The sequence below is a fragment of the Bactrocera neohumeralis genome, chromosome 4, assembly GCF_024586455.1.
Source record: "Bactrocera neohumeralis isolate Rockhampton chromosome 4, APGP_CSIRO_Bneo_wtdbg2-racon-allhic-juicebox.fasta_v2, whole genome shotgun sequence".
In the NCBI taxonomy this organism is placed as follows: domain Eukaryota; kingdom Metazoa; phylum Arthropoda; class Insecta; order Diptera; family Tephritidae; genus Bactrocera; species Bactrocera neohumeralis.
This window is the reverse complement of record NC_065921.1, coordinates 71,188,268-71,204,448: the sequence shown is the minus strand read 5'-3', so window position 1 is coordinate 71,204,448 and position 16,181 is coordinate 71,188,268. Positions and strand designations below refer to the sequence as shown.

At 36.3% G+C, this 16,181-nt stretch overlaps 1 protein-coding gene across 1 annotated transcript; it reads left to right on the top strand.

Annotated features, from left to right (window-relative positions):
- The first annotated feature begins 1,715 nt into the window (after nt 1-1,715).
- On the top strand, nt 1,716-15,757 carry LOC126757541 (uncharacterized). Its single transcript, XM_050471524.1, is given in 10 exon segments — nt 1,716-1,971; nt 4,485-7,030; nt 7,228-7,286; nt 8,286-8,446; nt 8,520-9,639; nt 9,642-9,707; nt 10,379-12,195; nt 12,733-14,861; nt 14,945-15,053; nt 15,115-15,757. Coding segments are annotated over 10 exon segments (8,178 nt in total). The 5' UTR covers nt 1,716-1,965; the 3' UTR covers nt 15,280-15,757.
- The last annotated feature ends 424 nt before the right edge of the window (nt 15,758-16,181 follow it).

Sequence of the window (16,181 nt, the reverse complement as noted above, 5' to 3'; positions counted from 1 at the left end):
TATTAAACCGATCAGGGTGGTTATGTTGTTTTTGCTTTTGAAAAGGCGTGATTTAGAAAATGAGTAACAATGCGATTAACTACTCGGTAAGTTTTGAGGTTATGTTAATGTTTCAAAAATTCCAAGTGTTTCATGCAGAAGGCATTCGGAATATTCCGAATATTACCTGCCATGCTTATCAACACGTGCGCAGCGAATACTGCGCTGATACACAAAAGTGGTCTTACTCGTATACGCTTGCATATACAGTATGTGTGTGTATGTATGTAAGTATAAAGATTTGTGCTCGAAAAACAAGATAAATGTCTGGTAAGAATACACCTAAGAAAATACCTACACCTTGTACATACATACGTACATGTATTATAAAGTTTGTAATGTTCACACAATGTTTCCAAATCATATGTTTACAGTTGTTGGGATCTCTCCTGGGTCTTGTCAATAAAATAAGGGTTTCAGTAAGAAAATCAATGCTAAAAATTTAACTTCATATTCGTAAAATCAGACTTTATTTGTCAAAACTTTTCGATCGCACATACATATTTGCATTCCATGAGAACTTGGAAGTGGTTCGCAATAATTAAAAAAAAAAAAAAAAAAAAAAACTAATATTCTCTACACCGAAGCCATAGTAGCCTTGACGGGTGCATTTCTTATAGCCTAAAAAGGTACAATTCCGTAAAATTTTGACTTCGTGTGCTTGTGTCGTCAGCTAAATTCATATAAAGCATTCGTAAAATTTTGACTTCGTGTACTAGTGTCGTAATCTAAATCCATATAAAGCATTCGTAAAACCTCTGGTTGCAAAGTTAGCCCTACTACAATACTTCTCTTATAAAAGTAAAACAAAACAAAAAAAAATATTGCTTGCTTCCCACAAACCTTTACAAATAAATATTTTTATAAGGTGAACGGGAAAAATTTTTTGTCTCCATTATTTAGATTAGTACATCAATATACAACTGAAATGTTTCCAACCTTGTTGTTGTTGTATGGGTAAAAAATGCCTGAAGAAACTGGGAGGAATGTTGCGGGTACACAGTCCTTAGCTGGATAAAATTCTGGGTCCATTGCGTTTACGTAGACCCGACTGTCGCGGGAACTTCCAACCTTATTAAGCATTGCTCCTTTTGCAGTCGTTTTCTAAATTAAAATTATTTTTTTGCTCTACTTAACCTAAAAATTATTCAAAAAAACTACAGGAGTCTTATACAACTAAAAATAATTTTTTTACCTACATAACCTAAAAAGTATTCAAAAATATTACACAAGTCTTATAACTCATATGTTAATAAGCTGTTTATATTTTCGTATATATTTGGCCATTGTAGAAATATTTATGTCAAATTCCTATTGAAGTGAGAAAAATCTATAATTTTAATAACAATTGCTAAAGCAAAAATAAATACCGTAATTTTCATCAATTTATGTGTATGTATAACAATATCTTCACGTTCCGGGTAGGAGAGGAATGGAACAGCATTCATCGAAAAAAGAAACAACTGTGAACGTGCTTATCGGTAGCAAAATGTCACAAGTCCAACGGTAGTTAGCAACACGTGTTTTTAACATGAATATCTAATAACTATATTTAATATACGCATTTAACAAGCTAATATATTTCATTATTATTATAATTTTTTTATAATTTCGATAATGCAACCGCACATTTCCCAGTATTTTTGTGTGCTGTATTCACAACAATAACAAAATAGTATCGATACTTTTTCGTGTGCTTGCCTTTTGACTCGCTGTCAATAGTTGTATGTGAACGATACGAGCATATATTGGAACACAAGTGAAAAGACATCAAGACACAACGATCGTACATTGGTTGTTAAATATTCGCTGCTGTTTTATTGTTCTAAAATAACGTAAAAAACTGTAGAAATGTGCATTATTTAAGAAAACAATGTGCGTGGAGTGCTAGTGCAAATTTTGAGTAATGAAATATTGAACCGGTGAATGGTGGTAATAGCAAGCAAACGCTTACCCTGGAATTTGTGTTATGCTGTGTAGTTAAAGTAAGTTTGTGCATGTGTGATTGGTTGCGGCGTTCAGTTCTTGGCTAATCGACCAGTGTCATCAGCGTTAGGTTGATATGTTGATTAGTTTCGTTTTGTTTAAGCTATTTCGAATAAAAGTGCTGTGCTGCTGTTTGTCATGTTTTTTGTTTTCTTTGTGTACCAGAATTACTTCATTTCTAAAATGGAGTATATTGCGCTAAGCCAGCTGTTTGTGCCGTTCTCATGTGCTTGCATTTGATTTCCTTTAAGTATGTTACACCATTGTTTCGATTGATAAAAAAAATGAACATGTCTGTATATCGAGTGTGAGATTTGCAAAACGCCTAGTGTGATGTGATTTAAATTTTTAACGGTCAAGTATTGCATAACAAAATGTTAATATATTCCGTTGCGTAAGAAAAGCACATAGTGGAACATAGCAAATTTAAAAAAAATGTTAAAACAAATTACCAACACAAATTTTTAATACTTATCCGCATTAGAATTTTAAATTTTTTTTTATTAAAATCCAACAGATAAAAAATGTAGTGTATTGTTCTTATTATTGTTATAGCGGCAAATAATTTAAAGGAATGCTATCGAGTTGAGAGTCGTTCCGGTTACGTACTTAGATTCGAGAGTCATGAGAGCAGATAATGCCAGCATTTTCCATCTAAAGATACTTATATGAATCTATTTTAATGAGCTTTTCTGTGGAAACGTGAAAATTAATTTTTTCTTTTTTTGCAACGGACTTTGAATTTTGAACAAATACGAAAAGTATTGCTAATATACATACATACATATATGTAGGAATTAAAAAACAATTGATTAGAGACAAATTAGTGAAGTGTTAGTGGATATAAAAGTTAAACATGTAAATAGTTGAATTTTTTAACTTTAAATGCAAATATCTCAAAAACTATAAGTCGGTGGCGGCTATATACATATATATATATATATATATTCCTAATCACGAGGAGCTCCTCTATCCGTACATACCCATTTTAACCCCGAAATCGGGGTATGGTAGTCTAAATGTTTAGATAAAAAATACTCTATATAATTAAATATTAAATGTTTAGTTTATTAAATAAAAAAAATATGCGGGTATAAACTCATATAATATTTAAATTGTTTCTGTTTATTGTCAAAAATGGAGCTGAGAAAGCCACATTTCATACAAAATAGGTAAATTAGAACATATATTCCCGATATGCACGACATCGGAGTACTCTATGGAGTAGTTATTGGAAACTATTTTTTAACTACCCCCAAAGCATCTCTTATACTGCTTTGTGGGAATTTTTTCAAACCAAATACTTATGACAGCGGGCGAGCGCTTTAGAGGATTTTAATATTTAGAATTGGCGCGAGAGCAAAAGAATTACTAATTTTTGGAAATTGAAATTAAAACACCCACCTTTATAACATTAGCTATCGTTTACACATTAGGCGGTGATGACGACTGGTGTAAACACATTAGCGGGTACACAACTGCAATGCACTTTATAGAGCATTTCAGCATTCCACATGGTCCAATAATGTTAGGGCCTATATGATGTGATCTATGTAGATAATAAAATGTATCGAAAATAAAGTTGTACATACAAGTGGATATCGGAAAGTAAGAAAAAATAGTTTAACAACAAAAGAAGAACGGAAAAAAGCTTATTTTTTACGGAAAAAATAGAAATATTTCACGTTGTTTGATAGGTATTCACAATGAGGTTTCACTACATACGTATGTACATATGTATGTATATATAGTAAATATGTATGCATTAGTATGATCGATTAAATGCTTGACCTAATTAATACAAAAATGTTAGGTTAAGGGGAACACATAGCGTAAACGCCTAACAAAGGTGATTTCTCTTAATTTTTTTTAAAGAGAACAACGGCATGAGATTTTTAAACATTTAAGGTTATATTCATTCAAAATTGCCGATTATACAATTAAAAAAAAAAGGTATTTAATTTTTAGCGAGTTATTCACTATTTCCGAAGTTATTAAATAGAGGGTACTAATCATCTGTAAGGTATTGTCTATACAATGACCTACGTTTAAAAAAAACCTAAATAGTTTCAAATTCAAATATAAAATTATAAATACATCAAAATGTGGAAAAACAAAAAAAAAAATATTTTTTTCGAATTTTCACACTGAAACACGCCTTAATTGTAAAGAATTTTTTGTAAAAAAATTAAAATTTTAATTACATATTTATAAATATTTAATAATTTAAGTACCTACACGAAACTGGTCTCAAATTCACTTAACGGTTTTATGAAAATACAATTGTGTTATACGACAAATGATATAAATTATTAAAATGAAATATTAATTAAAAACACAGTAAATATTAAATTAAAAAATAAAAATTAAATAATTTACGAAACCATCTGTGGTTTTGTTGTATTTTTTGGTTAATTAAATAATTTTTACGAAACCATCTGTATTTTTCTATTTTTTAGGTAACTATTAACGGTCTCACAATGCATTTGACTAAACATCAATTAAAAATAATTCCACGCATTCAACGTAAATACAATGTGTCTATTGGATTTTTAAAATCGAATTTGGCCAATATAGAAAAATTCCTTTGGTATGCATTAAGTCCACGATTGGTAATCAAGCGTGTCGCTATACGAAAAGGGAGCAAACAACGGGTTGTTTTAAACTATTACCATTTGCGGAGGGTTTTATTCGATCAAGCCGAACGCAAGGTATTTAAAACACGAAGGCGAAATGTACAACTCTGGTCCAAACAAATGGTTTCTTATCTGCGTCGAAAATACGGCGTTAAAGAACATATTGAAATAACCTCGATTAGTGATAATACAGATACGATAAATAAACAACAGGAAGAAATAGCTGGCAGTGGAAACATGGCTCCCGACGAAGTGAGTAAACAATTGAAAGAGCAATTGGAAATACTTCGTAGTGGCAAACGAACTGTGCCGCTCATGGAAAGTGAAACCAAACCAATTGTGGATGAGACGAGGAATGATTTAGTAGAGGCAGCAAGTAGCAACGCACTATTACAGGCAACAGAAGTGTTGAGTCAGTGCCCTACAAAGGTTGTAGCTGATAGCAATCAATTTAGCCATATTACTTCAGAAGTATTAGATAAGACTGAAAGCGTCGTCCAAAACACATTAGAGACGACGCCAGAAAAACAAATTATGGGCAGTGACGAAACACGCTCTGAACAGCCCAAGCATAGCTACAAAGCAGATAGAAATATTGATATTGACGGTGAGAGTGTTGAATTGCCTCCCGTAGATACAGCTACAAAAACAGCTACCGATATTGCAACAAAATCAACAACAGAAATGTTGCAACAATGTGCCGATAAGAAAACAACCAGATCGTTAAGTAACAATAGTAATTTTTTGGATATGCTTATGAATAAGGTGCGTGGCAAAAATGTACTTACAGAGACCGCCAGCAATACGAAAGTTATTCAGCCTACTCCGCAAGCTAAGGAATCGGATGAAACAAATGTTGAGAAAGCGCCCGATAACAACGAACATTTCACCGATTCAGGTGAAGAGTTCTTCGGTTTCGACGAGACAGAGCGTCTACCCGGCATGTTGCTAACACCACTTGTACCATTTTCGGCACAATCCAAGGGCAATGCTAATGTAGCTTTCATCAGTGAGTCATTGAATGAGTTTATGCGTGAAAATTTGCTTGAAAGTAGTGATTGTGTTGCTGATGGCATTGACAATGCCGCTGGCCGCAAACATCGTCAGGCTACATTGGATGGTTTGGTCACACCCGACTGTATACCGCCGCAAATGCAGATGCCTTTAGTACCAGAAAGTTTGCAAAAGTTACGAACGGTCGCTGAGAGACGTCAGTTTCTGCAAAAATTCAACCGCAATCATAAGTTGGCGATCATAAATAATGAGGCGGCAATTTGCCGAGAACTACAGCGAAAAATGCGTCATCACAAATCGAAAAGCGTCTCACAACAATCATTACAGGCACCAAATTCCCAAATGCCATTTACTCGTCAAGGTTGGCAAGCGGCTTCGTTTGTCACCACAGAATTTAACCATTATTATTACCAAACCTTGGATGTGATTGATGGGAATGAACGCGAGCGCGTACGCCTGCCTGGAGTTCGCGGCAACAATGAGGAACGTAATAAGCAACCATATGTCAGTCGAGTGCCGAGTAACTTTCTGCGGAATAAATGCAATCCAAATACTTGCAGTGATGCCTTAATAGGAAGAGATTTGAAACCTGTAAAAGCTGAACCGGATAAGAAAAAACTCAATAAGACGCCACTGCCGAGTGTGTTCAAACCCTGCCCACTGTCACATAAACCCTTCCAAAAACCGTTAGATGATGAGACTGCACCATTGTTGTTGGCTGGCGGTAGCATGGCGGTGGTGCGCATGCCCATTGTGGAACTGGAAGTTTTTCCTGCACTTGGCAAACCACTACACGACGTAGCCAAACGTTATCTAGATTATATACTCCCCCACTGTGATATAACGCGTGAATGGGCTGAGTTCAGCGTTTCTACATTACAACAATCAGCTGAATGTAGAAAAAATGATGATCAGTCGAAAGATGGTGGTGATGATACCAAAGTACCCACTGAATCGTACACATTTCCCATTCCATATATGAACGATCGCAGCCACATACTGGTACGTCGTGTAGTTGATCGTTCAGAGAAACTTGATGAAACATTTGAGGCGACCACATCACCTATAGAAGATTTTTCATTTCGTGCTAATATTGATGAACGCGATAGTGAATTAGTCGAGTGTGCCGATGTTCTAAGTGAGATGATAAATAGCGTCGCTATAAGTTGCAGTGAGAATTCGTTCATCAAAATAGATCCCGATGGACTGCAAACCGAAAAGGAGGAGAATGTGGAGTTGAAGCAAGAGAAAGTCGTCGGCAAACTGAAAGAGGAGAAAAGTTGCAACATCAAAGCTCCGGATGATACGAAGTTGGTCAATCAAGCTGCGACAAATAAAAAACAGAACCGTCTTCTGTAAGTGCGATTGTGTTTAACATTATTTTACTATATACTGGTTTCCTTATTATTATTTAATTGCTTTCATTGAACGTAAAGGAACCGAAAGAGTACATTGAAAGTCAATTAAAAAATTATATTCTATGTAGACTAATTTTTTTAAATTAAAATGACATCAATAATTAGAGATGTTACTTTTTTCGTATTGTTTACAGATTGGAATTGCGTCGCCTAAATGCAACTATAATTGACGCCGCTGTAAAGGCTGAAAAAGGTAAAATATTTATTCAAACTTGATGTTGTACAAGGTGGATTCGAAAGTAAACAGGACTTTTTGAATCTGCTATCTTTATCGATTGTCCAGTGAGAATATCATGACATTTCATCGATTGGAAGTGAAGTTATTGCGTTTTAAGTGTCAGTATGTTTGTGTTATCGGTGCGAAACTGAGCTTCGAACAAAGAGCCAACATTAAATTTTGTTTTAAAATTGGTAAAACTTTTACCGAAGCGTTTCAATTGATGAAAGAGTGCACGAGTGATTTCAACGTTTTCAAAGTGGTCGTGAGGACATAAATGACGATCAACATGTGGGCCAATCAAAATCCGTTATCACCGGAAATTCCATCGAAACTGTGCGTGAATTCATCAAAAACCAGCCGAAATCATCATTGAAATTCATGGAAATGGAATTGAACATCTCCAAAACATCGATTTATCGCATTTTGATCGAACATTTGGGCTTACGAAAGGGGTGTGCACGGTTTGTTCCGCACAAATTGACTGACGACCAAAAATTGCTCAGAATCCAACATTCGAAGGACGATTATTTGACCAAAAATCACATTTTAACCATTAACCACTCCCCGTATTCACCTGATATGGCACCGTGCGACTTCTTCCTTTTCCGAAAAATGCATTTGCCCATAAAAGGAAAGCGTTATGCAGATGTAGAGGCCATTAAAAAGGCTTGCACCGGCATACTGGCGGCCATACCGGCCAACGAGCTAAAACACTCGTTCGACATGCCTTTGGACCGTGCAATCAGCTGTATTGAAGAAGAAGGAGACTTGAAGCTCGTTCCTGTTTTTGTTCTATTTTTTTTTTAAGTTCTGTTTACTTTGGAAACCACCTTGTATGTCTACTTATAGGCTAGAGATTTCCTCAAATTTCTAATTTTCCTCCATAAAAAAAATCTTAAAAGCTGCAATAGTGAATGTTTTTAATTGTAGTGTCCGAAGTATGTATTTACTGTGTTTTTTTCTACATTTCAGGAGCGAAACCTTGTACAAAGGAATATTGTACGTTTGGTTGTATATGCCAAAGTCTTGCCGATGACTATCCTTTGCGTCAACATTGTGGCAAATCGAAGTGTGTCATAGAGTGCACCTGCAAAACTCCATCTCAATCTCGCATAATGCGTCTGGAAACAGATGTTAGTATATTTTAATATATTTAAAAATAACTTTCAGAAATATACTTAAAATAATTATTTTTTAACCAATTAGGGGCGATCAATCACAACTGAAGACGCTTTTATGCTACGTAGACAGGCCACTGCCCGACTAGCGCGTATGGAGAAAGAATTCACATCCACAATAGTGTTAACTGAAAATGAAACTCTGCTTATCAATGAATCACAATATGATAAGAAACGGCGTTGTACCAAAGCGCCAAAGCGTTACGAAGACTTTGCTGACACGGAAGAAGATTATGCTGGGCGAACTGCAGCAATTACGCCACCAAAGAAAACACAAAATACCGCCGTTGTGGCAATCGAAGCAGCAACAGACACGACTTTAAATACTGGATTTTCGGAGACAACTACTGAACTACGTGAACCCATATATGTGAATGATAATGTGTTGGAAAAACTCAAACATTGCACGGTGCCACTAATACGTTTGGAAAATATACAAAATATGGCGGTGTGGTGTATGGTGCATGAGTTATACAAATGTTATTGTGGCGGTCGTGCTACCGATGGAAAACCGCTCGTTATCGAAAAGGATTGCAATGTGACCACTAGCAATGATCAAACGAATGCTGGAAATAAACAAAACTCTTCCACAGAGGACGATTATATTGTAACGTCCACAAAAGCACGTTATTCATTTGAGACAGTTGAGCAAGCAGTCGATGAAGCAGATGCAGAGTCGCGCGAAGAAAATGAGATATTCAGAAAAAGAAGAGAGAAACGGAAAAGTGCCGATCGAAAATCTCAAGGTAGTGTTGTGAAGTATAATAGTACAGACGATGAACAAGATGAAAGCGATAGGGCAGATGAGATGCTGGAAGAATCGTTGACTTCAGACTACGTTGGGGATATTGGTCGTGCAAAACGGCCGAAATTGGCTAAACGGCTAGAACGACGTGGGCGCCCAAGCGAACTTACCTTCATTAATAAATATTTCAATACCGAAGTAGACGGTTGCCGTCGTGTGGTTGTGGTGCCGCGCAAAACCTACTTACGTATAAATCGCAAACGGCGTGTGGAAGTTGAAGAATTTATAGCGAAGAACGAGAACAAACAGAGCATGCTATTGTTGAATGAACACATAATGCGTTCAGTTTATTACCACAAACATGAGGTGGAAAAGCAACGTAAAGAAGCGGCACAGGAATCGCTGTTACATACGAAAAACGCAAATTAAATGATATCGAGTTAACGGAACCGGAGGATACACCAAACAAGGGTAAACGTGAGTTGCTATAATAAATATAAAAATATTTGAATTAATATTGAATCAAACTTTTTTTTTATTGTGTAAACCCGAAAATCTTAATTTAAAAAACTGTAAAATTTTTAATCTCAAATACCAAATTGAAAAAAAAAAAAAAAAATTATACCAGATACGGAGTTGAAATTAAAAATACCAAAAATCGGACTAAAAAGTTATTGTTAATATTTAATTATATGGTTTCGATTTTAAAGTTTTTAATCTCAAATACCGGATTGGGAAAAATATTATACCAAATACGGAATTGAAATATAATTTTTTATTTTTATATATTTATTTTTTATTCATTTTATTTAGGGACATATTTTGAGTGTTATCAATTTTAATTTTTAATTTATTTATATTAATTTTTATTTTAATTTAGTTTAAGATTAAAAATTTATTTTTTATTAATTTGTTTTTAATTTTTAAAATAATTTCTAATCGAAAAAGCAGAATTGTAAATTTATTTTTAATCACAACATTTGAATTGAAAATTTAATTCTCAATCCGATTTCGAGATTAAAAATTATAAATCTAATTATTCTTTAAAAATTGTTTCATTAATAAAATGCAACACTATTTATAATTCACTTGGCGAATTAATAAAATATAATAATACATTTTTTATGGTTTTTCCTTTCCAGAGTTGGACGAAGAACCGATAGAGCCAGCGAAGAAGAAAGCGTTGCATAAAACCGAACGACAAGTTGTTGAACTGATTGATGAAGATTCCAGCCAGTCATCGCTTTCTTCCTTACTTTCTGTGCCTGATGGCAAGGCAACAGCTGACACAAAACTACAGAGTAAACGTAAACGGCTAGAAGAACGTAGACTGCAGAGCGGCAAAAAAATTGAAGATGATACTGCAGTATATGATAATAGCACTCATATTGAGGAAGATAGTAATCCGACCAGTAGCACAGCCGACTCGAAAACTACGCAGGTCAAAACGAGTGAAAATACAAAGATAACCGAAAAGGCGTACACTATCAGCGACGATGATGCACAACCGTCGGTGTCGTCTACGGTTTCAGAAGGTGCCACAGACCTCAGTGCAGCTCCCTCGGAATGTGCGGCAGCGGTATCTTTAAATATGCAACCATCACAATCGCTTTCAACTTCGCGTTTGGATTTCTTCAGAGACGTAGTGCGTAGTATGAATAATTTGGTGAACAAAAAGATGCAAGATATCGGATTAGCGCTAAAACGTGAAAGCAAAGTGATTCCCGCCCCAAATAACGATATACTGTGTATAATTAAATGGTCCAACTTTTTGGATGCCTTTATTGAAGGCTTCGTCTTTATATGGCAAGTTAAGCTGCGCGATGAACAAACTTTCTTCGCTGCCACAATAAATAATATGATGCCAATGGTATTGGATGCAGTCGGTGTGGTGAACATAGCAGCCTTACCAATGCAACAACTGCCTCTAATGGGTCGCATGTTGCTGCAACGCTGTCGTACGCCGCAAACTCGTGATCTGGCGATTGTAATGCAAGGGCGCGCAAAATACTGGCTCGTTAAGGGTTTCTTGCGTGCCGATAAATCTAGCGCCTGTGCTAAGCCAACACCAAAGACACATCCATTGCTGACACGTAAAATTAATGTATTATCTAGCTTGTTAGCTAAGCAACATATACGTGAATTAAACAAAAAGGTCGCACAGAAACAACTGGAGGAGCTTACAGCAACAACCGAAACGAACGAACCAACACCAACTGCTACGCGAAATATCGCGCCTACTCAACAATCCCTGCTGCGTACACAGCCACCGCCATTAGCCCATTTGGAAAAAGAAACAACGCCAATACAGAACAATAAAAACGTACAAAAGACAAAGTTACCCGAAGCAAGTGAAACTAAGAGCACTCTACAAAAGAAACCACAGCCGGCGATAACACGCGCCACCCTACCAACTGGTACATTGAGTACCAAAAAATCAGAAGCTACGAATAAGTTAAAATCGGGCAACGGGTTATCGATGCTGCAAGAATTGATTGGCAACAGTCAGTATTCGGAAATGAAGACAAACATTGTCTTCCGTAAAGTAATGTCTCACGATATTGATGAAATGAATGTACTAGATGTTACATCGGAGCCACATCGTTGGCTAGTACTGGACCTTTATAGGGATTTTTCGCATATATATGTGCCGGATTTCCAAGAACTGGTGTCACTTGATCGCATACAGAAAGTGATGTCATTCAGTAGGCAAAAGCAGAAGATTGTCAAGTTGCAATTCTTCAAGGACGCAGCATACGATGCTTTCGTGATACCAAATTCTGAACGCAAAATCTTTTTTGGTCCGTTAAAACTGAATATGCCACCGCCCTTACTGATTTTGCTACAAAGCGTTGATCGCAAGATGATGCTTCGGGAAACATATCAGCAAATGCACAACATACAAGGTGGTGCAAAAGAGAGTACGACAGCATTTTGGGTTGTACGAAATAATGGGCAGGTAAAAATATGAATTGCATTAGATTTTAGGTTATTTTTTTTAGCTCATTGTTGTTGTCTTTCTTTATACATATACCGTGCTTGTCATGAAGTCCCACAGCTTTTAAGCTATAGATCTGAAATGTTGCACAAGTTTTTTTTCTCCCTAAGAAGCTGTTCTTTGGTCCGTTAAAACTGAATCGGACCACTATAGCATACAGCTATCATACAAACTGACCGATTAAAATAAACTCTTCGTATGGAAAACTTTTCTATTTGAAAAGATATTTTCATGAAATGTTGCATTTTTGTCCAAGGCAAGAGCACAATCTCCGAACCAATTGTTCATATGGGACCACTATAACATTTAGCTGCCATACAAACAATTCGATCAAAATGAAGTAGTATCGAAACATTTTTTTTTATTTTATTTCTGAAGGGTATTAAAGCTTCGTCGCAACCGCAGTTCCCATTTTTCTTGTTTATTTTTTGTTCAATTAAAATTATTGTTTGCGATTTTACAAATATTTCACAAGTTTCTATTTTATAATTTTACTAGGTTTACTTGGACTGTAAATTGGATGGTTCCGCAGCGAATACCGCGAAGTCTGAAAATGCACCCGTAGCAGAATTGCAAGCCAAGGAAACAGTGCAGCTACCTGAATCGGATGATGATGATTGTATGATTGTTGAGGATGAAGAACCATCAGGTTCATTTTCAGTACTCGAGCCACTGCCTCAACCGATCACACACACGAATATCACAGTGAAGCCATTATCAGAATTACACTCAAAACTTAATCCTTCTATATCATCAAGGCAGCTTACCAATTTTACAATTCAAAGCAGCGCAAATTCGAATCGTTTGCAAATAACAAATATGGGAACCACACCTATTATTAATAATACCGCGACGACCACAGCAATAGAAACGCCTACCGCACAATTGAAAATGCTACAAAGTGGTAATAATTCTGATTTGTTAACTAGCACACAATTGCCGCAGCCACCACCGATAACAATGAATGGACCACTAAATTCTCAATTGGTGCAGTTAACGAATACATCGCAAAGTCTAATACCACCACTAGCAGACAAACAGTCCGCTGCTATACTGTGCAGTCTACCACCAAATGCGGTGATTACGGGTGTGGCGCCAGCACCAAAGGAAGCGCCATACGGTACGACAATCTATATTTCCAATATCGCTTCCACCGTTCCCGTAGTCCCTAATGGGGCACAAGGTAACGATAAATCATTTGCCACAACTGTTGAAAACAATGCTCAGACTTCAGCCAAAACCAGTGGCCAAACTGTCATCAATACGTCGGAAAATATGTCAAACGTTAGATTTCTCACACCTGACGTACGTGTTACGGCTACCGGAGACACCACATCGAACGAATTGTTTACCACGCCCGCTTTGACCACAATGAGTAACAGTAATTCCGGCTTTGTCTCATTGCCTGTCAGTCAACAACTGAATAGCTTATTAGACAAGCGAGGGAGTGTAGGAAGTTCAACACAGTCGCCATCCTCAGCTGAAATCACAACGAAAGCTGTGCCACAGACTGCCACAGAACGACAACACACAACGGGAGAGGTGAAATCTTCGAATAACATCTCACCCGGTGATTGGAAACGCTTTCTAATGGGTGATAATGGTAAACGTTCAACTATAGGTTCGACAACAATCACTAAAATGACTGATAAACATGAATCTGATGGCAAATTGGTGATGAATATTGAGGGTGATGAATTTGAACCCGCTGCATCGGTTCTTATTAAACCGAATGCGCCTACACTACCCAGTGAAGCGCCTGTAGTGTCATCGGTTGCTGGTATGGAGTCAAATACAAATAAATGCACGTTAAATGGCACAACTGCAATTACAGTCGGCTCAACAGCAATTGCTGCGAAGACGAAAACAGCAACAAAATCTGCCACGCTTGCCGTTTCCAGACCAAACACTTCGTCGACAAATACGACGATTACGAATGTGCGATTTAGATCATTGCCGACTCAAAAAGAGCCAAAACTTGCGCAACCGGTAACAACGACAGTTATTTTTAAATCGTCTACACCGACACACGGCTCAGCGCCAAGAACTAAACCAACTACATTAAATTCCATAGTTGCAATGTCGAAAGCGCCAAGTGCTTCCACATCAAATGCCACAACTACGCAACAATCTTTCAATCAGCAGCTAAAAATATCGTCACACTCAATGCAGCCGTCAAAGGCACAATCTTTCGCTTCTCGTCAATCGTTACCGAGTACGTCGCGCAGTTTAATAAACTCACCGATGACAAATGGCGGTAGTGTTAACACGCCTAAACCGTTAATAAACATTAGACCAGCAATACCAATACCACAACGTGTGAGCATCACAAAAACTACAACACAACGTTTGAGCGATTCGGCGCTTTTCGCTCCAAATATGCTTAATAATAGGCGGCTGAGCGTACCAAATGTGTCCACAAAGCCTGCTGAAACTGCTAAAACTAACACACAATTAGCAAAAACCAAGTCGAGTGAACAATATGGTGTGCTTTGCTCAAGCGCGAATGATGGTTCGCCGAAATTCTGGGCGAAGCGTATGCATAATTCATATTTAATTAAAGTACCGGGTCTAAGCAGCGTCGTGCATCGTACAGACTTGGAAAGTGTTGACACGTATTTGAATCAGTGAGTAAAGTAGTCATATATTTTTAACGAACATAATGCAATAAATTATGAGAATGCATACTTACAAATTCTATCTACTCCAGGCATCTGCTGAAACAAAGTCCCGCCATGAAATCGAAGCTTCCCATTAAGTGGAAGTTTGTGCCATCAGAACAATTGAATCTGCCAATTAAAAGGTTGACAGCTAAGAAGGTAGCTAGCATTGTGTATAGAAACTATGAATTACAAATTAATAATTTTTTATTTTTTTTAGAATGAAAAGGTGGTTGTGCGTTGTGCAAAGCCGACAGAAAATAGCGCATCTGAGTCCAAAAGCGTTAAGTTGAGTACAGATTGCAATGTTGTGAAAGACGCAGACAATGCTACAGCCACAACACTGGATAAAAACTGTTGTGAACCAATTCTAATCGAAGATTAAAAACTATAAAAGACACTAATTTTATACTTGAAGTCCAATATGCTTATCTTTTATACATACTTACATACATATATCGCTTGTTAGTAAGCTTATCTATTTTGAAAGGAATTGAATCTCATTTATCAGTTAATGTTATTATTACTATTATTATTATTTGATTAACTTAAATGCAACTTAGTATAACATATAGGTTATATGTGGTTCATTCCGTAGTAATTTTAGTCGCTTTATGCTGTTAAAGTATTCGCAAAGGGTTTGTAAAAATGAAGATATGTTTAATGATCGTTTTTTTGTTTGCTATTAATGTATTGTTTCTGAAATTTTAGGTATACGATATATTAGTTTGCTTTTTTGCATAGAGCTTGTGTACATCGTTGTACTTGCACAAAGTATAAATAAGAAATGAGTTATTAAATTACCTGTAAAATAAGAAATATCATATTTAAATGAAGTAAAATTAAAATTAAATCAACAATTATTCTGCGTTTAATTATTTCTTTGTTGTTGTTGAAATTTCAAGCCGCCTCCGAGTGGTTAATAGTTTTGCATGAAATGCTTTTATCTGTCAAATCGTATACAACGAGCTCTTAAGCGGAATAAAATTTTGATGTTCGAAATAAAATTCGTCAGACTGTTTGGATGTATGAATTTTCACCTGTGTATATGCGAAAATGTTAATTGTTTTTGAAACATTATAATAATAGGCCGAGGCAAAGGGGAACTAATTCGACTCTGCTCGTCATGGTGATAATTTACACTTATGGGTAAAATAATAGGTGTGAGTTTAGCTAGTACTGTTTTTTCGTCAAATGGTGTAATTTTTACGATGTCAACAACTGATGAGTCGACGTTGCGAGTTTTCGAGAGAAAAGTTCTGCGAAAGATTTATGGTCCTTTGCGCG